The sequence below is a fragment of the Bos grunniens genome, chromosome 23, assembly GCF_055505025.1.
Source record: "Bos grunniens cultivar Pamir isolate PY7600 chromosome 23, Bosgru_T2T1.0, whole genome shotgun sequence".
NCBI classification, from domain to species: domain Eukaryota; kingdom Metazoa; phylum Chordata; class Mammalia; order Artiodactyla; family Bovidae; genus Bos; species Bos grunniens.
The window spans coordinates 30,122,424-30,149,185 of NC_141187.1; the positions used below are offsets into that span (position 1 = coordinate 30,122,424).

Sequence of the window (26,762 nt, forward strand, 5' to 3'; positions counted from 1 at the left end):
AGGGGATTCAGGATTCAGTCCTCATCCCTCTGCTTCTATAGCCAATTCTCCCCTCATCTGTTCTCAAGGTTCTAAACATCATTTATATGGTGTCAACACTTCCATCTATTTCTCCTGTAAGGTCATCTCACCTAAACCTTAGACTAGTAAACCCAACTCAGTTGCACTTCCCTAAACCAAATGCTGATGGCGATTCCTCTCCAAATATGCTCCTTCCAGAGTCCCCTCATTTCCACAGTAGGCGCCCCACATGCTTACTTGCAAATCTCAAATTTTGCGGTCCTCCTTCACTCTTTCTCATAACTCAGATTTAATCCACTAGGATGTGCTGTAAATGCATTTTCAGAATAGATCAAGAATCCTCTCACTCACCACCCTCTTCCCTGCTCACACCCCAGACAAGCAGCAGCCTCCCCAGCCTGGACCCTGTGCTGTTTCCCTCAGGCTCCTCTGCGCCTCCCTTGCCCTTCACCTCCTGACTCTGCACAGCAGCCTGGCTGACGCTTCCAGAGAGCAGTCACACCAGGTCCTCTTCTGTTCAAATCATCCTATAACTCTAAGCTTACTGAGATAAAATCAACCCCCTCTAACATCCTGGAGGCCCACAGGATCTGGCCGGACATGGGATCTCATCACAATTCCTTTTCCTCAGCCCCAGCTGCCTCCTGGTTCTCCCTTGAACACAGACACTCTCCTGCCCTCGTGCATTTGCCCTGGAGGCTCCTCTTCCTGGAGAGAACCTCCCCTAGACCTCCTTGTGGACATTCCTTCATGTTCTTCACAGCTTTGCTTAAAGGTTACATTTTCAGTGAGGCCCACTGTCCACCCTAGTAACACAGCCACCTGCCCTGTCCCCACACACTTATACCCTGGATCACCTACCTCAGAGCACTTACCAACCTGTACGGGAAACACTTTCCTCACTTACTAGGCTCATAGTCATGCTCTACCCCTTCCCCCTAGAACACATGGCACATGGCTGACAGGGTTTGTCTGTTGTTCGTTCACTGAGTTCTCCTAGATGCAAAATAGTGTGTCATGTCTCTGTCACACAACAAATATCAGTTCACTGAATGGTCAGTAAAGTGCTTCCCTATTCCAGAGATACTGTCTTTATTGATGTGACCTCAGGCCACATGCTGCCTCATGGCAGTTACAGCACAACCTCCATTCGCACTGACCTCAATGCCACCTGTATTTTACTCACAAAGGCTGGTCTCCCTTCCCTCCCACACCAATCAGCCTGCACACCACACACAAGGCTCTTTATCTCTTCAGAAAGGAAGATCCTTTGCTTCCAGCTCTTATATTCAACCTGCTGTGATTTTATTAGACTCTGCTTTCTAAATCCATGAGTTGAGACAGGAGCCAACAGTAACCTTAGAACATGTAAGGGCAGACTGCAGAGAAGAGAGAAGCCCAGCAAGAATTAAGTCAAGATATGAAACTATTGGGTCCCTCCTCTTTGCAAGTTCCATCACGTGGTTCCTTTAAAAAGATGAAGAAAAGTTGGAAAGAAGAATCCAGAAAAATCTCTAGGAGAGCAAGAGCTGGATGACTCTGAAAATTCTCTCTTGACACCGAGAATCCTGTGTGCACAGACCCCTTGGGCTTGTGGGGACAATGACAGGGAAAGTGACCCCTGCTCCTGTCAGAGATGGGGTCACCCGGAGAAGAATGAGACCAGGACTCTACACATGAAACGGAACAGTCACTACACCAACAACAAAAATACACAATAACTAAATAAGCAAAATATAAAAACATTCAAAAAAAGACAGGAGCTAAATATTGGACCAAGGCCTGATCCTAGGGTAACTGTTTAAGAAACGCACCCTGCCCATGGTCCTGGAGATACAACCAGGCCCAGGTGACTTCTGAGTCCATGATCACAGGTCCTTGGTGGGACAAGGATTTACTGAAGGGACAAGAACAAAGGAATGGAGAAGAGGACCCAGTCCAGGAGTGACCATAGGCAGACATGGGCAGTCCAGTGCATGCCCACCATGTACTGATCACTGACTGGGCACAGGCCCTGTCCACACTCAGCTCCTCACAGCTTCCGCCTGTCCCTCTTGCAGCTGACTCAGCACAGCAAATGTGGATGGTTCTGGAAGGTTCTCAGTGTTTCAATTTAATTCCTGTTTCAAACTTTAGGAATCCTCACCTTTATTATCCAATCCCCCTTCATGGCATCAATTAGAAAAAACAAATTCATATACACAGATTTTATTTTCAATAAGGAAATAAGATATCATTATTCAGTGCATATAAAGTAAAGACAGGGATAGACATGGTCCAGCCTCGTCTCTGCTGGAACAGGACAGTGGATCAGGGAAGAGAACACAGGTCAGGGTGGGGAGGGGCAGCAGTGGGCATGGGTGGGCCAGTCTCCCTAACTCCTATGTTATGCGAATAGGGGCACAGACACATTCAGATGCAGCTGCAGAAAGAGGGGTCCGGGAATCTGATGTCACATAGGGGGATGAAGCATCACTCAGTCCCCCCAAGGCCGGTGTCTCACACTGTGAGAGAAAAGAATCAGGAACCAGTTCAGGTCAATCATGCCAGGGCCGAGATTCTCCACAGCCCCCCACATGCTCACATGTCCCACTCAAAGATTCCCGCCACCCGATATGTCCCCTTTGCCCCATCCCCCTTCCAATCTAGACACCCCAGGGTCTCACCTTTAGGAACCGTGAGAGACACATCAGAGCCCTGGGCACTGTCACTGCCTGGGGGAGAACAAGACCAGGACATGGTCAGAACCCACAGGAGAGAAACTAGAGAAGGAACTTTGAGGAGGGTGAGCCCCCGTGGCCTCCTGTCTGCACCCACACAAGGGACTCAGGAATCACCCCCTCCACACTTACTTGAAGCCTGGATATAAGTCCCTCGTTTTTCACCTGTTAGAAGAAAATACAATGTGAGAGGCCAGAGAGAAGACTGAGTCATGTGATGTTAGAGGAACCCCTAGTCCTGGACCCCAGAGAACTTTCTGGAACTGTGGCCAAAGCTCACGCTAGGATCAGGAACACAGAGAAGGGAGACGTGTAAGGACTGGACCAACTGCCCTCGTGGAGGTCTGTCCTCAGCAAGGACCTCCCTTCTGACCTTCAAGTGCTGGAAACCTGGTTCCCAACTGGAATTAGGAAGGTGAAAATTTCACTTTCATTTTCCCATGTGCTTTAGAAAAGGAAAATGTTAGCATCAGATCCAGACTCCACATGTGTGTGGAGGGTACTTTCCAGTAACCAGGCAGGTAAACTTCTACCTGGGCTTGAAACCCCCAGTGAGACAAGAAAACTCAGATCCCTCCCTCCCTTCCCTACCTGAGCGCTTCTTCATGCAGATCACAACTCCAGCCACCACAGCTCCAGTGACCACGAGGAGAACCAGGCCAACAATGATGCCCATGGTGAGGAAGGAGGGCTGAGGAGGTTCTGTGGAAGAAAGGGAAGGGGCCCTGACCTCAGCTTGAGCCCTGACCTTGCTGAACTGAATCCTGAAGGGCTCCTGCTTTATCTGAGAGGAAGCTCCATTCTGATCCCCTCCTTACCCCATTTCAGGGTGAGGGGCTCCTGAAGCCCCTCGTGCTGCACTCGGCATGTGTATTTCTGCTCCTCTCCAGAAGGCACCACCAGGGCCGCCCACTTCTGGAAGTTTCCGTCCCCTGAAGGCCTGGTCTCCACAAACTCCATGTCCTGCATCTGGTCCTCCCCATTGCGCTGCCAGGTCAGTGAGATCTCCTCAGGGTAGAAGCCCAGGGCCCAGCACCTCAGGGTGACCTCACGGTGAGAGATGGGGTGATGGGTCACATGTGCCTTTGGAGGGTCTAAGGAAGAATCAGAAAATTCACAGTTTGTGTAACCTCCGTGGGTCACTGAAGCAGCATCAAGTGACCATCCTGAGAAAGGACAGAACAGTGATTTTTTTCCCCAGCTTTACTGAGGTATACTTAACAAAAATTGTAGATATTTAGAGTGTACTACATGTTGCTTTGATACATATGTACACTGTGAAGGTAATTAATGTATTCATCAACTTACCTTATGTGTGCGTCTGTTTGACAGGGGTGATGAGAATGATTAAGATCAATTTTAAAGTATACAATACAGGATTATTATTAACTATAGTCACCAGGCTGTACATCAGATCCCCAGATGTAGTAAGAACTTTTTTACCCTCTGAGCTACAGAACATTCAGGACCATGGTTTCGAAAGAAAAAAAAAAAAAAAAAACAGCACAAGAGCTAGATAACAGCCTTATCTTAGAGATCTATATTAGTCCTTGGAAATTTCTAGAATGAGAGACTAGGCTAGGCGCTCTAAAAATGTGAGGGGGAGAATACAGACTAAAGGTCCTGATTCTGGTGGAGGCTGAATGACTCAGAAAAGCTGGAGTCAGGCCTCCTAAGATGCTCTCAGGGTGAGAACAGGCCTTGAGAGACAAAGTCATGGATCACAAGATGGTGGCCGGGGTCAAAGGGCACCGCTGACCAGCTCTTTCAGGGATGGTTTCCTGCGTCATTCCTTAAGACCCTGTGTTCCTTTATTGTCCTTCAGAGAAGAGGGGCCACTGGTGGCTGTCTTGTACAGAATATGAAAACCCGAGCGGATTTCCTTCCTCTCCTGACAAGAGCCTGGGGCGCTGTTCCCACAGGGACCCCATTTTTCTCTCTTCGTGGGAAGCCAGCTCCAGCCCGAGGGGAGATCAGGGCGGCCCCGCGCCCCTCGTACCTGCGCGCAGCAGCGCGTCCTTCCCGTTCTCCAGGTATCTGCGGAGCCACTCCACGCACCGGCCCTCCAGGTAGTTCCTCTGTTCCTCAGCTACACCTGCCGCCTCCCGCTTGCGTTTGGAGATCTGAGCCGCCGTGTCCGCCGCGGTCCAGGAGCGCAGGTCCTCGTTCAGGGCGAGGTAATCTCTGCCGTCGTAGGCGTCCTGCATGAACCCGCGGCGGAGACGCCCGTCCGGCCCCACGTAGCAGCCGTACATCAGCTGGAGGGTGTGAGACCCTGACCCGCCCCGACCACCCGCGGTGATTAAACCCAAACTGAAAATGAAACCGGGTCAAGCCCCGCCGGCTCCTCCCGGGCGGGGGTCGGGCGTGTTCCGCAATGTCGGGGTGACCCTTGGACCCGCAGACTCGGGCGACCCCGCCGGTCCCTGGGGATGGGGGTCGTGACCCGGACCCGGGCCCGCGTCGCTCACCGGCCTCGCTCTGGTTGTAGTAGCCGCGCAGGGTGTTCAGGCCCACTCGGAAACTCTGTGCGTTGCCCTTGGCGTTTCGCGTGTTCCGATCCCAATACTCCGGCCCCTCCTGCTCCACCCACCGCGCCCGCGGCTCCATCCTCGGATTCGGGGCGTCGCTGTCGAACCGCACGAACTGCGTGTCGTCCACGTAGCCGACTTCCAGGTACCGGGGCTCCCCGAAGCCGGGCCGGGACACGGCGGTGCTGAAATACCTCAGGGAGTGGGAGCCTGGGGGCGGGGAGGGGTGAGACCCGGTCGGACCTCCTCCCGGCGCGGGTCCCGGGTCCGAGGTGATGGATCCGGGTCCGAGGTGATGGACCCGGGAGGGAGGAGGGGGCGTAGGGCCAGCAAGATGGAAGCAGTCGAAGACGGGCCCGAACTCCGGAGGGGGAAGAGAAGAGGGGTCGGGAAGCAAGGGAGGGACAGGCCGGGACCGGGGAGAGGGGCAGGTCTGGGCAGGGGCGTCGGGGTCGCTCCTTCATGGGGTGCTGCCCCCGCCCCCCGGCCCCCAGGAGATCCTCTCGTCCCTCCCCGCAGAGGCCGTTCCCTCCCGACTCCGCACTCACCAGCCCGGGTCTCAGTCAGGACCAGGACCCCCGAGAGCAGCAGGAGGAGGGCTCGCGGCCCCATGACTCGCGTCCTCTGGGTCTGGAAAGAAGCAGAGTTGGGCGGGTCGGGGGAGACTTTAAACCCGGGAACCGCGGAGACTCTGATTGGTTTTTCTAGAAATCGGACACCCAGTAGCAGTGAGAGCTGGGGCCGCATCACAAGTGTCCAGGCAGGAGGGCTCTACACAGGTTGTGAGAGAGAAAGTGAAACTTGGGGAGAAGGGGAATCCCCAACACCGAGCGTCCCAGCCCCAGACACCGCCCTTGACCCTGAGATCCTGAGCCGCTCGCCCTCTGGGGACCTGGGACTTTGCCCTGATCCCTCCCTTCCTGCTTGGTAGCATGTTCAAACTACCGAATAATTGCACTCATCTCACACGCTAGCAAAGTAATGCTCAAAATTCTCCAAACCAGACTTCAGCGGTATGTGAACCTTGAACTTTCAGATGTTCAAGGTGGATTTAGAAAAGCCAGAGGAGCCAGAGATCAAAGTGCCAACATCACCTGGATCATCGAAAAAGCAAGAGAGAAAACATCTACTTCTGCTTTATGGACTGTGCCAATGCCTTTGACCATGTGGATCACAACAAACTGTGGAAAATTATTCAAGAGATGGGAATACCAGACCATCTGACCTGCCTTCTGAGAAATCTGTATGCAGGTCAAGAAGCACCAGTTAGAACTGGACATGGAAAAACAGACTGGTTCCAAATTGGGAAAGGAGTGCTTCAAGGCTGTATATTGTCACGCTTATTTAACTTACATGCATAGTACATCATATGAAATGCTGGGCTGGATGAAGCACAAACTAGAATCAAGATTGTGGGGAGAAATATCAATAACCTCAGATATGCAGATAACAACCACCCTTATAGCAGAAAGGAAAGAGGAACTAAAGAGCCTCTTGATGAAAGTGAAAGAGGAGAGTGAAAAAATTGGCTTAAAGCTCAGCATTCAGAAAACTAAGATCATGGCATCTGGTCCCATCACACCATGGCAAATAAATGGGGAAACAATGGGAACAGTGAGAGAATTTATTTTGGGGGGCTCCAAGATCACTGCAGATGGTAACTGCCGCCATGAAATTAAAAGACGCTTGCCCCTTGGAAGAAAAGCTATGACCAGTCTAGACAGCACATTAAAAAGCAGAGACATAACTTTGCCAACAAAGGTCCGTCTAGTTAAGGCTATGGTTTTTCCACTGGTCATGTATGGATGTGAGAGTTAGACTATAAAGAAAACTGAGTGCTGAAGAATTGATGCTTTTGAACTGTGGTGTTGGAGAGGACTCTTGAGAGTCCCTTGGACTCCAAGGAGATCAAACCAGTCAATCTTAAAGGAAATCAGCCCTGAATATTCATTGGAAGGACTGATGCCGAAGCTCCAATACTTTGGCTACCACATGGGACAAATTGACTCACTGGAAAAGACCCTGATGCTAGGCAAGATTGAATGCAGGAGAAGGGAATGCCAGTGGATAATATGGTTGGATGGCATCACTGACTTGATGGACATGAGTCTGAGCAAGCTCCAGGAGATGGTGATGGATAGGGAGGCCTGGTGTGCTGCAATCCATGGGGTCACAAAGAGTTGGACACCACTGAGTGACTGAACTGAACTCCCCTCCTTCACCAAGAACTCTGTCCCACTGTCTCCCCAAGTCCTAGCTCTGGGGCTGTTTTCAATTTTGATTAAAATATCTACACAATCTTACAAATTAGTGAGGATCCCAAGGATAATATTATGTGACCACTTCTATGCATATTTTCCTTACTACACTTTAAAGATTTTTGTTGGTTTATTTAGAATAATATTAATAACCCATGTGTTAATATGAATAACTATTTCCCAAAAAAACAGGGTAATGAGAAGCATAAAGCTTTTTACATTTTTTCCAATTATCTTTCTTGTCTCTTTCACTAGAAGGCCACTGGATTTTCAGATTTGCGTCTGCATTGAATCCGTTATTTTGATTGTATCTGTGAAAGTGAAAAAAGCCTGCACATCCATAGGAGTAGTATTTTTTAATAATCTTTTCAGATAATTGTGGGTGTTCATCTTGGATACAAAACTAAAACTATACAAATTGTAGTTTCTCAAAGGTTTTTCCACAGTGAACCTGAAACAATATCATTGATTATTTTCTATTCTATTACATTAAAATCCATAAGCCTATTTTGCACATTGAATATCTCTTGTACTAATATGAGATTCTTACAAAGTAATACATTGTTTCACTAAATTATACAGGTCTTTCTGAGTCATTCATTCTTTCAAGTAGCAGTCCTATTCCATGAAAAAGAGGTTAGTTCAGCTCACAGAGTTTTTCCTTGGGTCATAGGACTTTGAAATGTAGTAGAAGTGCTCAATGTGTACTTTCCATGTCATCACAGAAGATACTTGAAAAATGTGTATTTAAGAATGATGATTAGGAAACATAAGCATTTTTATTTATTTTTTAAAATTTATTTTATTGAAGGATATTTGATTTATAATGTTAATTTCTGCGGTACAGCAAAGTGATTCACTTATACATGTGTATAAATATATATTCTTTTTCATATTTTTTCCATTTTGGTTTATTAAGAACAGATAAGAATTTTTAATGTGTCATTCTAGATATTTTAAAGCAAACCTGATCATTAGTTTTCTTTTTTTCTACAAGAAAGTTTTGGTGAAAATAATTACTAGTGCAGCTTGCTACCATAGTCTTCATTACTGCTGTTTACATCGAAGCAAATGTCAACATAGTGAGAAGTCAAATAATATCTGAGTGATGATATGAAAGTAGTTTTCACCTCAGGGATCTCATAAAAGGGTCTCAGTGACATCAAGGGTTCCACAGACCACACTCTGAGAACTGCTGTTCTGAATGAACCAGGGCATCTCTCAACTGATCCCTGCCTTTGCCTCCTCTTCATTTTGGAAAATCATTTTTCCTGAACTGGATTCCTGCCTCCCCAAACTTAACTGAGGGCCCTGCCCCTGGGCTCCTCTAGGAGAGAACTCACCCCCTTGAAAGTGATGCCAGAGAGTGTCCTCAATCTGGGAAGGGAGGTGTTTCCCCCTTGGAACTGGAAACAGTTTGTGCCTGAAGGAGCCAGACCCACTCATAACCTAGTTTGATTTTGTTACACACTAGCTTAATACATATTCATATCCCAGACAGAAATCTGACATAGTGTCTAAGAAAAATAATATTGGCCCTTTCACCTCACGTGGTCTAATGTACCTGATTCGAGGCCCACAAATCATAAAGAGCAGTCCATTCCAACAGAACATCCTGTGGTGAAAGAATTGTTCTATGTCTGTGCTGTCCACTCAGGTAGCCAGTAGCTACATGAGGCTATTTAACACCTAAAAGTGACTGTTGTGCTGAGGACTTTTATTTATTTTAATTTGAATAGCAATATGTCGCTACTAGCTACCATATTGGTCAATGCATATCTAGAATGTTGTTAATTACTCTCCCATTTCTTTCCCCTAAAAGATCCTGTGTGACTCATAGGTTGATGCATACTAAAATGATCTTAATACTGAAGTCATGGATTTGTCTGTGCAGGTTTTAGACGTAGCTTTAAAATACAGCATGCTCTGAAGGTTTCTTTAATGTGTATTTTAACAGAGTGTTCAGACATTAGCCAAACCATGGTTTATCACCTTAAGGTTGTAAGTGTTCAAAACTGCCCATCACTGCTAGTTGTCCGATAATGATAAATGGGTATAATCCTTGATCTCTTGGTGTTTTCCTTAACCTGGTAAACATAAGGACACACAGAAGTTATCAACTGAACACAACAGATATCAATACTTCGTAGAACTTGTACATACTTGTAAAGTTATGAAGCACAAGATGTAACATTAGAATCCACCACCTTATTACCTTTTACTTATTACTCCTGCTATACTTTCTCTCCAAATTCCATCAGTTCTGTTTCCCTTCACCCTTGGACCCCTCTCTCTGAGACAAAAATATACATGAAGTTTTTACTCTTGTGGAATGAAGCATTTTATGACCCAAAGATGAAAAGCCATCAAAACATATAAATCTTGCCTATGTCAAGCAGACACTCATAAGATACAAACATATGCACCTATTCCGATGGAAAGACACACAAAATTTTTTGGCAAACAGGTAACATGTCTCAATGTTCTTCAGTCAAAGACCACCAGGAGCAAATCTGTGGGCAATCAAGTTGGATTTATACTGGATGCAGCAAGGGAGATCACACAGCATCAGGGGCCATGGCGTCTCTTGTGATGTGTTAGAACATATAGAGCAGGGGGTCCCCAACCTCTGGGCTTGGACGGGTATCTCCTGTCAGATCAGTGCCAACATTAGATTAGAAATAACATGTACAGTAAATGTAATGTGCTTGAATCATCCTGAAACTATTCCCCCCTCCCCTGGTCCATGAAAAAATTGTCTTCATGTAATCAATTCCTGGTGCCAAAAATGCTGAGGACCACTGACATACAGGATGTGGACTTTGACTGGGTGATTTTGAGGGGCATCTATGCAAGACTGCTTCCCTGATAGCTCAGATGGTAAAGAATCCACCTGCAATATGGGAGACCTGGGTTTGATCCCTGGATTAGGAAGATCCCCTGGAGAAGGGAAAGGCTACCCACTCCAGTATTCTAGCCTGGAGAATTCCATGGACCATGTAGTCCATGGGGTCGCAAAGAGCTGGACTCGACTGAGTGACTTTCACTTTCACACCCAAGACTGGCTCACTTTGATTGGGTGTTGTTAGGAAGTGGGGGCATTGCTATGACTGAGCATCTCAGTGAGTCTTGCCTGTAGGGAGGGCAGACTAGAACAAGGATACAGATGTGATTGGAAAAAAGCAGAAGTGACTAGTATTAGCACAGGGAGAGATTTGGTACATTGTGAGGGGCACAGTGCCACTTCTTTGGTCTGTGCTTAGAATGATGTCATGGTCTTGTTTTGTCTCTCTGTGTCATGCACTCAGATGTCCTTGTCTGATGTTGGTCTTCTGTGAGATGACCTATGTCCAACAAGAGAATAACACAGCCATATGGCGAGCACCAGCCCAGCCAGAGGATCAGAATGTACGTCCTAATGTATGAGTTGAAGGTGATCTGTCAAGTGTTTACAAATGTAAGGGATTTTTAATCCCCTGTAATTTTTGAAAACATTATTTACCAGCACACAAGAGAATTGAAAATATACTTAAGAATGTACAAAAATAAATAGTTCATGTTCTTCCCCTCATTCCCCATTCACTCACGTCCTCTACTCAGAAATGATTAGAAATTTCTCACTTTTTCTTCCCAGAAAAATCTATCTGTTCATTAATGAATATTATTATATCAGTAAAAGAGTTCAGGCCACAGCCTGGGAGAAATTATTGCAAATTCATGTATCTGATAAAGAACTTGTTTTAAAATGTACACAGAACTCTTAATCTCAACAAACAATAACCAGTAACCTTTTAAAAATAAAGTCTGAACAGACACCTCTTTGAAAGACATAACAATGGAAATGCATATGAAAAGATGCTAAACATCTTATGTTTTTAGGAAATGTAAATTTAAAAATGACAGTAATGTATCATCACACCTAATAGAATATCTAGAATCTAAGAACAGGCGATGCCAAGCGCTGACCAGGACGTGGTGCTGCAAAAACCCTTGCTCACTGGGGCAGGAATAGGAAGCAGTGCAGCCACTAGAAACGAGTCAGCAGTTTCTTATGAAGCTACTCAGAGACTCTCCATCCACTCTGTTCATCAATCTAGTACTTGTTCAACTCATTTGAAAACTTATTTTTGCACAAACCCCTGAAAAACTTGTCGATAGAAGAGTACCCCTTAAGTGTGGGCTGTGCATGGTGACTTCCTTCTAAAGAGTATAGTGTGGAAAGTGGGGAAGTAAAAATAGAAATTCACAAGAAGAAACCTGGGAAATGCTACCTTAACTAGGTGGTGAGGTGAACTTATTAGTGATAATCGAGTGGACAGTGCATACCATACCCTTGGTGACTGGAGAATGTCACTCATCTCTGTGGTCCTCTTCCCCATAACCCTTTGCCCCAGTCAAATCGAAAGATGTTCTACTGTATCTCCAAGGAGTACTCCCCAAAACATCAAAGTCATCAAAAACAAGAGAAGTCTGTGTGACTGTCACAGCCAGAGGAGCCTGAAGGAGACATGATTCCCAGACTTAATATGTGTCTTTGATGGGATCCTGGATCAGGTTAAAGGAAAACTAATGAAGTTCAAATAAATTCTGGAGCTCAGTAACACTGTATCAATATTGGTCACTAGCTGTGACCAACGTATGATGGTAGTATAAGATGTTCCCATAGAGACACTGAGTGTGGGATATATAGTAACTCTCTACTAACTTTGCTACTTTTTTGTAAATTGCAAACTATGCTAAAATTAAAACACATTTTAATATCAACCAGAAACAAACAGGGAGTGAAGAATCAATTACTGACTCTGAGATTTCCAGGGTCTTTCATCAGTGACCTGCAGAGAGGAGACAGAGAGAGAAAAGATGGAAACCTGAGATACAGGGAGGGCTCCAGGGCTCTCCTCTCCTCCAATCCCTGCCTAAACCCTGAGCCTGACCCCAGAGCTGCTCAGAAAGTACCTTCACCCACTCATTGGACTAGGGCAGCCACCTCTGTCTGACTCAGACCACAATGCATCCTCTGCCTTCCCTGTGCAGAAATGGAGAGGGAAGAGTGGTCGTACCCCCGTGTGGCCACAGGGCTGATGACTGGATACCTGAGCTCCCCTTTGACCTCCTTACCAGAGATCTGCCCAGGCTCTTTCTAGGCTCCCAGCAGTGGGTGAGTGCTGTGCACACAAGCTGGTGTCCATCCAGTGTCAAGTTCAAAATGTGAGTTGTTTTCCAAAATACACACTGACATGGATGTTTCTCTCTCCACGAAACAACCAAAGACTTTGTCCTCAGAGAGGATCAGATATGAAGGCTGTAAAACCTGGTTTCCAAGTCCAGGGTGGAGCTCACAAACATACAGGGTGTTCTAGTTATCAAGGGATGGGACCTTGAACCCCAAGTTCTTGTCACTTCTTCTGGCCACTGACAAGGTTATAGACTCTTCCTCCAGGGAATGAACTCTGGAACCTCTATCCCTATAATGGGGCCTAAGAGTTGGGGGTGAGGAGGAGGAGGAAGTGGGGAGAAAGAAGAGGAGATCCCTATAAATATGGGGAGGCTCCTGGAGAAGGAGGAAACAGTGACATTATGGGATGGAGGCCACAGGAGTAGAGGGGAGGAATCAGACAGGAGAGGTGTGAGGGAGGGTCCTTAGTGGACACGTGTGCAGGGAGGTGGGGTATGTGAGGAGAGACACAGACAGGGGCTTCTGGCCTGGGTGCTAGTAGAGGCTCTATTTTCCACCTGGATGATAATCACACAGTGTCAGCTCCATATTTTGCTGGGAAATTGTACTCATGTTTTTGGTATTTTTCTGTAATTACAGATATGACACGACTCAAATACACGTGGAAGAAGGGAAAAGAGAAAAAGAGAAAACAGAGGTGATTAAAGGAAGTCCTCTCTTCCAGAGAAATACCCCCACCCCAGTCCTCACTCTACACCCCACACACATGATGCTGGGGGAGTGGGAGGGACAGGGAGACTTAAGGAAGGCAGAGCCCATCCTCAGCTCACAGTCAGGGGCTACTTAGACATCCTCTCTTTATGAGCTGAGACGGCAGGGACCACTGTGCCAAATACACTGGCCCAAGAGCCTGGCAGAAAGACCTGTCCGGCTGCTGGCCATGAAGGTGCTTCCTGGAGATCAAAGGACAGGATGTGAACTGGAGCCTGGAGGCCACAAGGGTGACAAGATCAGCCATGAGTCTGGGCCGTGGGTCCCCCTAACATTTTCCTGAGACATGAAAAAGACATTCCTCCTCCCCAGACCTACAACACCATACCAAGGACACCAAGGTTGGACCCTTCTGTCCAAGCATCACCCTCTCCCCTCTATGAAGCCTTCAGGGCACCTTCTTCTCCTCCCAGGCCTAAGAGCCCAGGACCCTAGACTCCTGTCTCTTCATGGATCTAAACAGAGAGAGACCTGCTGTCTGGATACCTCAGGCCTGATCTATCCACCTCCAAACCTTCAAATTAAAAAGTTCTGAGCTCCTGTACCCAAATCTAAATTCTGGCCCCGAGGATGAACCAAAGTTTGGGGTCACGGGTCCCAGAGGTGAGGCTTCCCAGGGCCCCACAGGCTACAGCTGAGCCAGGCCTCCAGCTGCGCAGATTCAGCTGGTTCTAGACCAAAACCCTGGAAAAAAAAAAAAAAAAAACCAGAACAAATCGCTGCAGGCTCTTCTTAGCCCAAATAAGTTTGGAGTCTGGGCCGCGTGAGGCGAAATTGCCTTGCTTGGAGGTCCTGCGCCGCAGCAAGCAGCCCCCTGCTCCTCCCCCTGCAGAATCTCCCTCTGCCAGATCTTGGTCAGACCCCGGGACCCTAACAGCAGCGGAGCGCTTGAGTTCCTAAGCCCCTACCATCCGAGCCTGAGAAAATCAGTCCGGGCTGGTCGGTAGAGACCCTAAAGCCAGGAATGGACACTGATTGGCTTCTAGAAACCGAATACGCAATGGGAGTGAAAACTGGGAACTCGTCATGAGTATCCAGGCAGAAAGACCCTACACAATTTGAGCCGAGATAAAGTGAAAGCCCAGGGAGGTGGGGAATCCCACGAGGTTTGACTCCCCCGCCCAGACATCACCTTCTGGCCTAAGACCCTGAGAGCCTTGCCTGGGGACCTGGGACTTTGCCCTGACCCTTTTCCTACTTCCTGGAGGATCCTGTAAGTCACAAGTTTACAAACTTTCGGTTTCAGAATCAGTGCATGACTATACAACTTGGGACCTCAAAGATAGTATCACTTATGTGTGTTATATCTGTGAACATTGGCCACATTAGAAATGGAAACAACAGAAATCGATTGATTCAATTGTAATATTAATAACCCATTACATTAAAAGAAATATTTTTAAGAAAAGTCTCTATTTTCAAAAATGAAATAGTACAGCTAGAAGTGAGCCTTCTAGATTTTACATTCTTTCAAAAGTTTACATTCTTTTCTTGTATGCCTCATTAGAAGACTGAAGTATTTGGATATCTGCTTCTGTATTTAATTGTTTTTTGATTGAAGTAAATGAAAAAATCCAGCCTCACACAAATATAGGTAAGGGAAGTATTTCGAATAACATTTTCAGATAATTATGGCTACTCATCTTTGATACAACACTAAAACTACACAAGTGTTAGGTTTCATAAATAATATTTTGCTATGTGGAACTTGAAACTATATCTGAATATTTCCAAATCTGTTGCATAAGAGTCCATAGGTCTGTTTTGTACATTGAATGAATATTGTATCAATGCATGATTTTTTAAAAAGTAATTTATTGCTTTACCAAGCTGTGTAGATTTTAGAGTGTTGACATTTAGGATCATCAAACGATCACATTTGTTCATGTCACCACAGCTTACACAAGAAAAGTTTGTCAGTTCTGGGAAGCTGTCAAGATTAATTTTCTCATGACAGCTTGCATTTTATCATTGGCAATAAATACTGTAAGTTGATTTCCTGGAAGGGAGAAACTCATGTTCATTATGCCAAATAACTAAATCTAAAAAATCATAGTTTTCCAGTTATTCATTCGTAAAGTGAAAATAGTATTCCATAAAAAAAGAAGCTAAGTCAGCTCAGAAAAATTATTTTCCTTGGGACATAGTACTCTAAAATGGAGCAGAAGTATTTTATGTGTACTTCCCATTTCATCCTATCAGATATTCTAAAATGTGTACTGAAGAATGATGACTGTAGAAACAATAATTTTTAATACTACAACCTGGATATTTTTCAGTGAAACTTGCTTTTTTATTCTGCAATTAAATGGTGGTGAAGAATTAAATAACTGCTATTGCTGTTTCTTGAAATAGGCTCATTTCTGCTGTTTTACCTCAGTGCAAATGTCAACACAGTGAAAAAGGTAGGGGCTTCCCTGGTGGAACAATGGTTATGAAATGGCCCTCCAATGCAGAGGACAAGGGTTTGATCCCTGTGGGGGAACTGAGATCCCACGTCCCAAAGGACAATTAAGCCTTCAGGTTGTAACTGCTGAGCCTAAATAAAGCCCATGCTCTGCAACTAGAGAAATCCCTTATGCCTCAAAGAAGACCCAGTGCAGCCAAAATAAGAAATACATATTTAAAACAAAAAGGTAAATAAATTTTTGGTAATGTTATGAAAATAGTTTTGACCTCACGTCTCCCATAGTAGGGTCTCAGAGACTTCAAGGGTTCCACAGACCACAGTTTGAGAACTACTGTTCTGAGTAAAGCAGGGAGACTACAAGTTAGCACCCACCTCTTTGTCTCTTCACTTCTAGACTCCCTCTTCCTGAACTGGACTCTGTGCTTCCCAACCTTTACTTATTAGGGCTCTGCCTCTTGGGTCTTCTAAGAGAACTTACCCCCAGAAATTTGATGCCAGAGTGTCTCCACCTAGGAAGGGAGTTGGGAGACAGGTGTTTCCCCTTTGGAACTGGGAATAGTTTGTGTCTGAAGGCACGAGAGAGAAATTCATTCCTGACCCATTTTGGATTTGTTGGTACCAGCTTAATATTTATCCATATCCCAGAAATAAATCTGATGTAATCTGTGTGAGAAATAATATTGGCCCTTTGGTTTTAAATGGGTCTAATGTACCTTACTTGAGGCCCACTAATATCATCACTAATAGTGCTACTCAGAGTTCTAGGTCTGCACTTTTCATGCGGTAGGTGCTAGCTCTATGTGGCTATTGAGCACTTGAAATGTGGCTAACATCACTGAGCAGTTGAATTTTTATTTAATTAAATTTTAGTTTAAATAGCCATATGTGGCTTGTAGCTACTGTATTTGACAGAGCATATCTAGATGGTTTAGTTTTCATTCTCCCAAGATACTGTATGACTCATAGATTGAAGTACATTGAAATTATCTTCACACATTTAGTTAGGTGGGTCTTGGACATTACTGTAAAATACAGCAGGCCCAAGAAAATTTAATCTGTCTCCAGTGCAGGAGACCCGAGTTTGATCCCTAGATCCCCAGGAGAAGGGAATGGCTACCTCCTCCAGTAATCTTGCCTGGAAAATTCCATGGACAGAGGAGTCTGGCGGGCTACAGCCCATGGGGTCGCAGAGACAGACCCATTGAGTGACTAACACTTTCACTTTCTTTAACATCATTAACCTAAACATAATTTATCACCTCAAGGTTATCAGTTTTCAAAAACACTCATTATTGGAGCTATTTCTTATCTATATTACATTGAGGCTCTTGATGTCATTTCTGTTAACCTGGTAAACATAAGCGAGCACTTATGTCTTCACTTAGCCAGGAGAAAGTGTTTATTGAATACCCCATTATAAAATACCCTGTTGGCCCTACAAAATTATAAAAACATAAAACAGAAGATGAAAACCTTAGAATTCCCTCCCCCTTTGAATTCTTTACCTATTATTCCTCCCCCTAGTGTGTGTAAAGTGATACTTGCCCCCAGTTTCAGTTTTTTGTTTCCTTTTACCCTTGGGCCCCATTCTCCTCCTCATCATCTACCTAAATAAAAATATACATAAAATTTTCACAATTGTCGAATGAAGAATTTTCTAAGCATGACTCAAAGGTTTAAGAAAAAAACGCAAAGAAGAAATAAAGCTTTTTTATGGCAACCACCGGAGAAGGCAATGGCACCCCACTCCAGTACTCTTGCCTGGAAAATCCCATGGATGGAGGAGCCTGGTAGGCAGCAGTCCACTGGGTCGTGAAGAGTCAGACATGACTGAGCAACTTCACTTTCACTTTTCACTTTCATGCATTGGAGAAGGAAATGGCAACCCGCTCCAGTGTTCTTGCCTGGAGAATCCCAGGGACAGGGGAGCCTGGTGGGCTGCCGTCTATGGGGTTGCACATAGTCAGACACGACTGAAGTGACTTAGCAGCAGCAGCAGCATGGCAACCACAAACTCACGAGCATGCAAACATGTGTCCATAATCAAATTTAAAGACACCTAAAAAATGTGATAGACAAAACATTAGCATGTGTCGATATTCTTCACCCAAAGACCACCAGGAACACACTTAGTTGAACTCACTGTGTTTACTACTTGACACAGCAAGGGAGAATGCACACAGTGGGGAACCACAGGGCATCTTAGAGTGAGGGGATAAGAAAGAATGTGTTATTGTGGGATTTGGGCTTTGGTTGGAGAAAAGAGGGGTTTACTCCAAAATGAGTATTGCCAGGAAGCATGGTCAATTACCTAATTGGGTGTCCCAATCAATCACATCCATAAGGAGGGCAGACTAGAGCAAGGATAAAGGAGCATTTGCAACCATCAGGTATGTTACCCAGGATAGGGAGATGTTCAGTACTTTCTGCATTGCACAGTGCCCTGTTTCTCTGTGCTTAAATGAAATTATGTATAGTCTTGTCTTTTGTTTCACTTTATTATGATTTCAGTGTATCCTTATTTGATGTTGCTATTTTATAAAATGATTTATTCCAAAGAGAACAACATGGCCTAGCTGCTGAGCACCAGGCCAGCTTCAAGTAACTCTGAGGTCTAGCTGTGAGTATCACACCTGTTCCCTGGGGTCAGGAGGCTGATTTTTCTTCCTTAAATTCAATATTTTAAAATTCCTACATTGAGACTGGAAAATAAAGACTATCAGAAAACAATTTGGAAAGGAAGAAATGTAAATTTTTTATTTATAATAAATTCATTATTAATAAATGGGAAAAATGGGAATGTGAAAGGGAAAATGGAAAGAAAAATTAAAATCTGTCAGTTTGGCAAAGATGAAAGGAAAATAAAGGCTAGACCCTTAATAGGTCTCCTTGGGAAAGTCAAGGTGTAGGGCAGGGAAAACAGATTAGGATTGGCTGGTATGAACAAATATCACCAGGCTTTGTGTTATAGTAATGGTCTTTGGTTGTCTGGTACCTGGCCCTGGGATTATTAAGGCAGAGGAATATTGCCTCTTAGGGTACAAAGGCCAGACCAGGGAGCAGAGGTCGGGTGGGAGTAGGGGGGGGTGGGTAGGGAAGGTGGGCAGGGTTGGGGTCTGGATTGGTTAGTTTGCATATCAGTGGCTTGCACCTGGCTGGGCTGTAGTCTGGGAAAGCTGTGTCTCCTCAGTGAGAAAGATTTTGTCATTGTTTTTTAAGTATTAATTTTTATCTTTGATTGCACTGGGTCTTCGCTGCAGCGGATGGGCTTTCTCTACTTGCAGAGAGTGGGGGCGAGGTGGGGGTGGCTCCTTTCTAGCTGCAGCGCACAGCCTTCTCACCGCCCCATTCCCATTTTTCCCATTTATTCTCTTGTTGCAGAGCACAGGCTCTGGGCCCAGGGGCTTCAGTAGTTGCAGCACATGGGATCAGTTGCTCTGAGGTACTTGGAATCTTCCCCAACCAGGGTTGAACCCATGTCCCTGGGTTGAACCTGAATACAAGGGGATTCTTATCCACTGAACCACCAGAGAATTCCTTCAGCAAAACATTTTTAAACAACTGAGCTATCAGAGCAAATTTCCCCACATTTTGAACCCAGGAGTTTAAGTATGGGAAATTCTTTGGCAAGTAGCATGTGCTCCCATGTCTAGAGAATGCTGAACTGCATGTGTCTTGATGAGACCATGTCTTATTACAGAAGCCGAAAACACACTTTGCTTTTTTGTTGCTGAGCACAGGCAGGCATCCTATACTCTGGTGTGCTTATGGCAGATTTTGATTTAGGGGTTAATTACATGAAGAACTAGGGCCTATTCTAACCGCTAATTTCCTGAACCCATTCCTTCCTCAACTCTTCATTCTCATCTCTGTATCCAGGAAAGCTTTACCCATCAGTTGAGTCTGTGAATCCACCAAGATTGCTACTGCCAAACACACCTCTGGCTCCGTGTGTAAGCGTTGTTACTTCTTCCTCTTCTGTTCCTCATCAGATTATATCCACTCTCCAATAGCTTGGACTCATGCATGATGTATTCTGTTTATATCCTGACAATTCAACAATCCTCTCAAGTCCTGCTGACTCCACCTCCTCCCTCTCTCACTGCAGCTCCCACCTCTCTGGAGGTCATGTGGACATGCCTCCAGAATTTGCATGCAGGCAGGCACACGTATCCCTCCCTCTTTGCACTCCAGATGCCCCAGTGATGTTTAATTAATTTCCTTTTTAAAAAAAATTATTTTCCCTTTTTCTAACATCAGCCAATTTGTTTTCTGCTGCTTATATGTAAGACTCCTAATTTAACATTAAGCTTAGTATCTATTTCTACCACCTCAAAACACAGCTGACATAGACTTCAGAACCAAGTGACTTCCAAAAACTCGTATACACCTGAACCTTACATGGCTTTCCCTCTCGCCTTCCCACTGCAAAAATTATCAGAATATGCAGATAAAGGAATTCTTACACCAGATATCTCAAATCTCATAGTGTATCAAAGATTAAACAGTTATGAACTGCCAAATATTTACCATTTTCTCAGCTGCTTAGATGATTTGGAAAAGACAGTGATGCTGCAAAGATTGAGGGCAGAAGGAGAAAGGGATGACAGCAGATGAGATGGTTGGATGGCATCACTGACTCAATGGATATGAGTTTGAGCAAACTCTGGGACATGGTGAACACAGGGAGGCATGGCGTGCTGCGGTCCATGGAGTTCCAAAGAGTCAGACACGACTGAGCAACAGAACAACAACAATTGCTTAGAAGGATGGCAAGAGAAATTATGGGACAGAAAAGGTGCTTTATAAATCAATGTGGATGTTGTCATCAGTTACTATTTGTAGCAGGAGCCGAGATTCTGTAATACAGTCATTCTCATACATTTATCTCAGTGGCAGGTGAAGAACCAAATCAAAGGCAACAGAAAAGATAAATTAGTTAAGACACATTTTAATAAACACATTAAAGACATTCCAACCATTCCCCTTAGAGAAAGATCAACTATTACAATCCCCATTTTAGAGACAAAGCTGCGAGGACAAGACACTCATGACTGCCATAAAGCTCCGGTCATCTGAGTGCATTCAGAAACCCAGCAGGACCATCCAGCTGAGGCAGAGAGCTGAGACTGATGAAAAGGAATAAAGGGTGAATGACAAAACCTGGGGCTGTGCCAGGAGGTCTTCTCTCAGGGTCTCAGCGTAAGTCTAGATCTCATGCAGTTAAGCCACAGGAAAGGGAAAATTTTCCCAGTGAAGGCAGATGAGAATTCATAAATGAACTTTTGAGTTCTGGCATTGGTAAAGGTTACCTTCCCAGCATCATGATCCAGAGCAACTCCAATCTTCTGGGGGCAGTAGGACAGGATCTGGAAGGGCCCAGATTATTATGTTATTATAATATGATACATTAATATAATAAATATATTAATTATTAATATAATATATATTAATTGTTAATATTTAAACCATATATTAAAATGGTGGTATTGATTAATAATATATCATTAATATAAATATTAATATATTATATATAATTATAAGAGGCAGAGTAAATAAATTTATTTACTTTATTTAGTAAATAAATTTATTAATTTATTTAATTAAATAAAATTAATTATAATAATTAATATAATTTATATATTAATAAATAATATATATTAATATATAACATAATATATAATAAGAGCCCAGAATTACTCTGCCCTCAATCTTCGCAGCTGAGGACAGCTGCAGAGTCCAGAACCCCGCCTCGGGGGTGAAGTTGAGAAATCCCCTTCTTATCACTGACTCTCTTGCCACCCCTACCAGGCAGAATTTTGGCCATATTCCATTTTCCTGAGACCATTCCTCCTCCACCTCCTCATTCTCCTCTCTGTATCCAGGAGAATGATACCCATCAGTGATGCCTGTAAATCCAAGATCTCTACTGCCAAACACGCCTCTGCTTCCAGCCCTGTATCTCCTTGCGTCTTCTTCCTCCTCTGCTTCCCACCAGATCCTGTCCACTTTCACTTCCCAGTACACTTTGCCCCACGTGAAGCCCTTACTGCCCGGCACCCCAGACTCCGGATCAAATCTCTGACCACGCTGGCATTTGTTCATCCACAAGCCAGTGAACATCATACTCTTCCCATCTGGAGCCACTGAGAGGTAGCCATTGGCTGTCGGGGAATTCAGGATGATCCTCACTGTGGGGACAAGGAGACAAAGGTGTGGCCTCACAAAAGATACAAATGAGATTTGTCCCATAGGTTCTGGGCCTTCATGACAATGGTGGGAGGCTCCTCAGGGGACCAGGACAAAGACTGCTTTTGACCTTGTGTTCAGACTATTAGCAACCATATTTAGAGAGTGTAAAGAACACAGAAAATTCAAGGCCTCAGGCAGTGCGATGAGACTGAAGAGGAAAAAAAGATAAGAACTGGGATCACTACAGCTGGGCAAATCTGGGGAAAGGTTTATGGTTTTGAAATCAGGATAAAGAATTTGGATACATTAGTTACACAAAGACCTTCCTTTTTAAAACAGAATTGCTGACCTTGAGTAATGAACCTTCACAGGAAAGCTGCTAACTTCAGCCACTATCCCCTGCAAATACTCACTTGTCTTATATTCCAGATCCCTCATCAATTTTCCTAGAGAAAAAGAACAAAAGGACAGTGAGCAATTCTTTCTTTCTTTTTTTTTAGCCACACTGCTTGGCTTGCGGGAAGACCAGGGATTGAACCTGGGCTGACGGCAGTGAAAGCACGGAGTCCTACCCACTGGACCACCAGAGATTCCCAACAAGAAGCAATTTTAACACCACAGCTTCTAGGTCAGGTTCTCTTACATGGGCTCATATAACTTTAGATGATGACAGGGCACCATGAAAGTTCAAGTGAATTAGAGAAAGCAATTCAGGAGACACCCAGAGCTGTGCAGGCTAAATTGTTTCTTGTAAGCATATATACCAACAAGTGCTGAACCTACCTGGTGCTTCATTAAAGAGTACTTTGGGCACACCACCTGTTAAACCAAGTCCGAAACTTCTAGTCCAAACCCACACTGTTTCTCTCCACTCTTACAGATACCTCTTTGAGATACATTCTCCCAGTATTCTTTAAATTGGTAAAAAAAATCTTATTGTGACATCTACCATCTTTACTATTTTTAAATGTATAGTTCGTTAATGTTCAGTTCAGTTCAGTCACTCAGTCGTGTCCCACTCCTTGCAACCCCATGGACTGCAGCACACCAGGCCTCCCTGTCCATCACCAACTCCCGGAGCTTGCTCAAACTCATGGCCATCAAGTCGGTGATGCTGTTCAGCCATCTCATCCTCTCTTGTCCCCTTCTCCTCCTGCCTTCAGTCTTTCCCCGCATCAGGGTCTTTTCCAATGAGTCAGTCATTAATGTTAAGTATATTTAAATAAATATGCAGTTGATTTCCAGAATTTTTTTCCATCTTTAAAAACTGAAACTGTATACCCATTAAACAGCAGCTCCTCATTTCCCCCTCCTCTCAAACCGTGGCAACCACTAATCCACTTTCTGTTCCCATGGATTTGATTGCTTGAGAGACCTGATATACAGGGAATCATATATTACTTGTCTCTTTGTGACTGGTTCCTTTCACTTACCCTAATGTCCTCGAGGTTCATCCATGATATAGTACGCAGCACAATTTCCTCCCTTTCTCAGGTTGGATAGTATTCCAGCGTCTGCATGTGCCGCATTCCGATTCTCCATTCATCCATCGATGGGTGTTTGGGCTGTTCCTGCATCCCATCTGGGGTGAATAATGCTGCTATGAACGTGAGAGTGCTAAGATCTCTTTGAGATTAAAATTCTCTTTTAATTCTTTAGGAAGTGGGAATGCTGGACCATATGGTAATTATATTTTTAATTTTTTGAGGAAATGCCTCACTCATACTCTCAGTGTTTTGAGATTCTCTCCCAATGTTCTTTTTACCTCACTGTTAGATATGAAATATCCTTTTACCATCTTGAGACCTCTGGCTGTGACTCTATTTTAGTCTAGGTTCCATTCTTAGACTATCATGTGCTTTGGACTTAGATTCCCTCCCCGGCGTCCCTGCCTGGTGTGAATGACACACAAAGAGGAAGGAACTCTGAGAAGTCACAGCCACGCTGACAACCTAAGGACACATCTTAGAGAAAGAAAGGTTTCTAGGTTCAGAACCCCCTCCTTTACGACTGAATTCTCTGAGTCTTTTCTCTGAAGAAAGAAGTATATCTGAAATTTCTTCTGCCCGATTTATGATTGCAGGACTGATCAGCTTTCCAACCCGGAACTTCTTCCAGGATATCTAGAATAATGACGTCACAGTGAGAACTCCTGAGAGAAGGGTGTGATTTCCCACCATCACCGCCTGCACATGCACACGAGCACTAACAGTAGCCCAAAGACGCAGAGAGGACAAGATGATTTCCAAGTGGTGGCTTTCAAGGTCAGAGTCGAAGAGTAGAATATTGAGTTCTGAAGAAAGCGTCATGATCCAAGGATTCTCTCCCCACCAATATGTCATTTATAGACAATATTCAAAAAGAAAGAAAGCCTTTGAAAGTCTTTGAAACATGCTACTGATATTACAGGCTCTAAAGAAATTACCTGAGGATATGAACTAGACGAATTAAAATTAAGCTTTAAATATACATTTTAAAAAGCATTAAATTTAAAATTAAGGTATGCTGCTGCTGCTGCTGCAGCTGAGTCTCTTCAGTCATGTCTGACTCTGTGCGACCCTATAGACGGCAGCCCACCAGGCTCCGCCATCCCTGGGATAGCTGGGCATATATATAAACTAAATCTAAAATGAAAAAAGTCTGAGATTTTGATCTTATTATCAAACATGATTAGATTCAAAGCAAAAAAAATTATTAATGAAACAAAGGTATTTTATGGTACTAAAGATTATAATCATCAATTAAGATGTAACCCACCTTAAGGATCATACAGGGGAAAAACATCAAAATATAAAAAGCAATATGCATGCATGCAAAGTTGCTTCAGTCGTGTTGCTCCTTGCCACCCTGTCGACAGTAGCCTGCCAGGCTCTTCTGTCCGTGGGATTCTCCAAGCAAGAATACTGAAGTGGGTTCACGTGCCCTCCTTCAGGGACTCTTCCTGACCCAGGGATCGACCCTGCATCTCTATGTCTTCTACGTTGCCGGGTGGGTTCTTTACCACTAGTGCCACCTGGAAAGACCTAATATATATATTACGTTTATATAGTTTCCTTTTAGCAATGAATTTTTGCCCATTTTTCTTGTGTTCTCATAGTGAGAATACACTATGGGCAAAAACTCATCGCTAAAAGGAAACTTTGGGTGACTTTTTTCTAGTTTATGATGTATCAAATAGTAAAAAAAATAGCATCAATACAAAATACCTAAATAATGTAATTCATAAGGAAAACCTCATGGACATATATAAAATTCTATTCCAAAGAGAGAATGTAGCTTCTTTTTGAATGTTTAGAACTGTCCAAAATTTCACAACATATAACACAAAGCCTCAATAAAGTCCAAAATAGTGAATTGGCAGCAAACTCATCTAATCACAAGAGTTAAAAACTGTGAAACATAAGAGTATTAGAAACTGACCCTTTCCCCCCACCAGCACCACTGACAGAAGAAGAAAAAGGTGAGGAGAGTCTCTGAAGAGGCTCTTACCTGGAGGGGAAGGTTACACAGAGTCTCACCTCCTTGTCCTGGTCCTGCTTACCTGCGCTGGATCCCATCACCTGCTGCCTACAGGACCGTCCTGGCATCAGGCTGGTTACAGAAAAACCGTCGGTTCTGGCGTCTTGATCTTTGGAGTCGATGCCGCTCAGCAAGGTCTTGCCTCAGCCGTCCCTGCTTTGTCACCACTGACCCTCCAGAGCACACCCAACCCCCACACACCAGCCCTGAGGCGGGGAGGTCATAGTAAGTTTTGGCCCATGTGGGCCAAGGTCCTCTCTCCACCCCTCAGCTCACTTCCCACACAAGGACAACAGAGATTAGCAAGCATCCAGGCAAGTCATGGGCTGGCACTGACCCTCATCAGGGTGAGAGGTTTAGGTCAGCAGAGCATCAGATCAGATCAGATCAGATCTGTCGCTCAGTCGTGTCCAACTCTTTGTGACCCCATGAATCGCAGCACGCCAGGCCTCCCTGTCCATCACCAACTCCTGGAGTTCACTCAGACTCACGTCCATCGAGTCAGTGATGCCGTCCAGCCATCTCCTCCTCTGTCGTCCCCTTCTCCTCCTGCCCCCAATCCCTCCCAGCATCAGAGTCTTTTGCAATGAGTCAGCTCTTCACATGAGGTGGCCAAAGTACTGGAGTTTCAGCTTCAACATCAGTCCTTCCAAAGAAATCCCAGGGCTGATCTCCTTCAGAATGGACTGGTTGGATCTCCTTGCAGTACAAGGGACTCTCAAGAGTCTTCTCCAACACCACAATTCAAAAGCATCAATTCTTCGGCGCTCAGCTTTCTTCACAGTCCAACTCTCACATCCATACATGACCACTGGAAAAACCATAGCCTTGACTAGATGGACCTTTGTTGGCAAAGTAATGTCTCTGCTTTTGAATATGCTATCTAGGTTGGTCATAACTTTCCTTCCAAGGAGTAAGCGTCTTTTAATTTCATGGCTACAGTCACCATCTGCAGTGATTTTGGAGCCCAGAAAAATAAAGTCTGACACTGTTTCCACTGTTTCCCCATCTATTTGCCATGAAGTGATGGAACCGGATGCCATGATTTTTGTTTTCTGAATGTTGAGCTTTAAGCCAACTTTTTCACTCTCCACTTTCACCTTCATCAAGAGGCTTTTGAGTTCCTCTTCACTTTCTGCCATAAGGGTGGTGTCATCTGCATAT

General features: G+C 44.6%; 1 protein-coding gene and 1 long non-coding RNA gene across 2 annotated transcripts; one reads left to right on the forward strand and one right to left on the reverse strand.

The window, feature by feature from the left end:
• Positions 1 to 2,213: 2,213 nt before the first annotated feature.
• Positions 2,214 to 5,914, reverse strand: LOC147347159 (BOLA class I histocompatibility antigen, alpha chain BL3-6). Its single transcript, XM_086369600.1, has 8 exons — positions 5,821 to 5,914; positions 5,213 to 5,482; positions 4,741 to 5,016; positions 3,560 to 3,835; positions 3,333 to 3,443; positions 2,874 to 2,906; positions 2,688 to 2,735; positions 2,214 to 2,525 (listed from the first exon to the last, which is right to left on the reverse strand). Exons 1-8 carry the CDS (start codon positions 5,882 to 5,884, stop codon positions 2,521 to 2,523), a joined length of 1,083 nt encoding a protein of 360 aa, XP_086225726.1. The 5' UTR covers positions 5,885 to 5,914; the 3' UTR covers positions 2,214 to 2,520.
• An 8,603-nt stretch (positions 5,915 to 14,517) lies between these two features.
• Positions 14,518 to 24,582, forward strand: LOC147347160 (uncharacterized). Its single transcript, XR_015152179.1, has 3 exons — positions 14,518 to 14,690; positions 22,580 to 22,707; positions 24,163 to 24,582. It is a non-coding gene; the product is annotated as an uncharacterized LOC147347160 (long non-coding RNA).
• Positions 24,583 to 26,762: the final 2,180 nt, after the last annotated feature.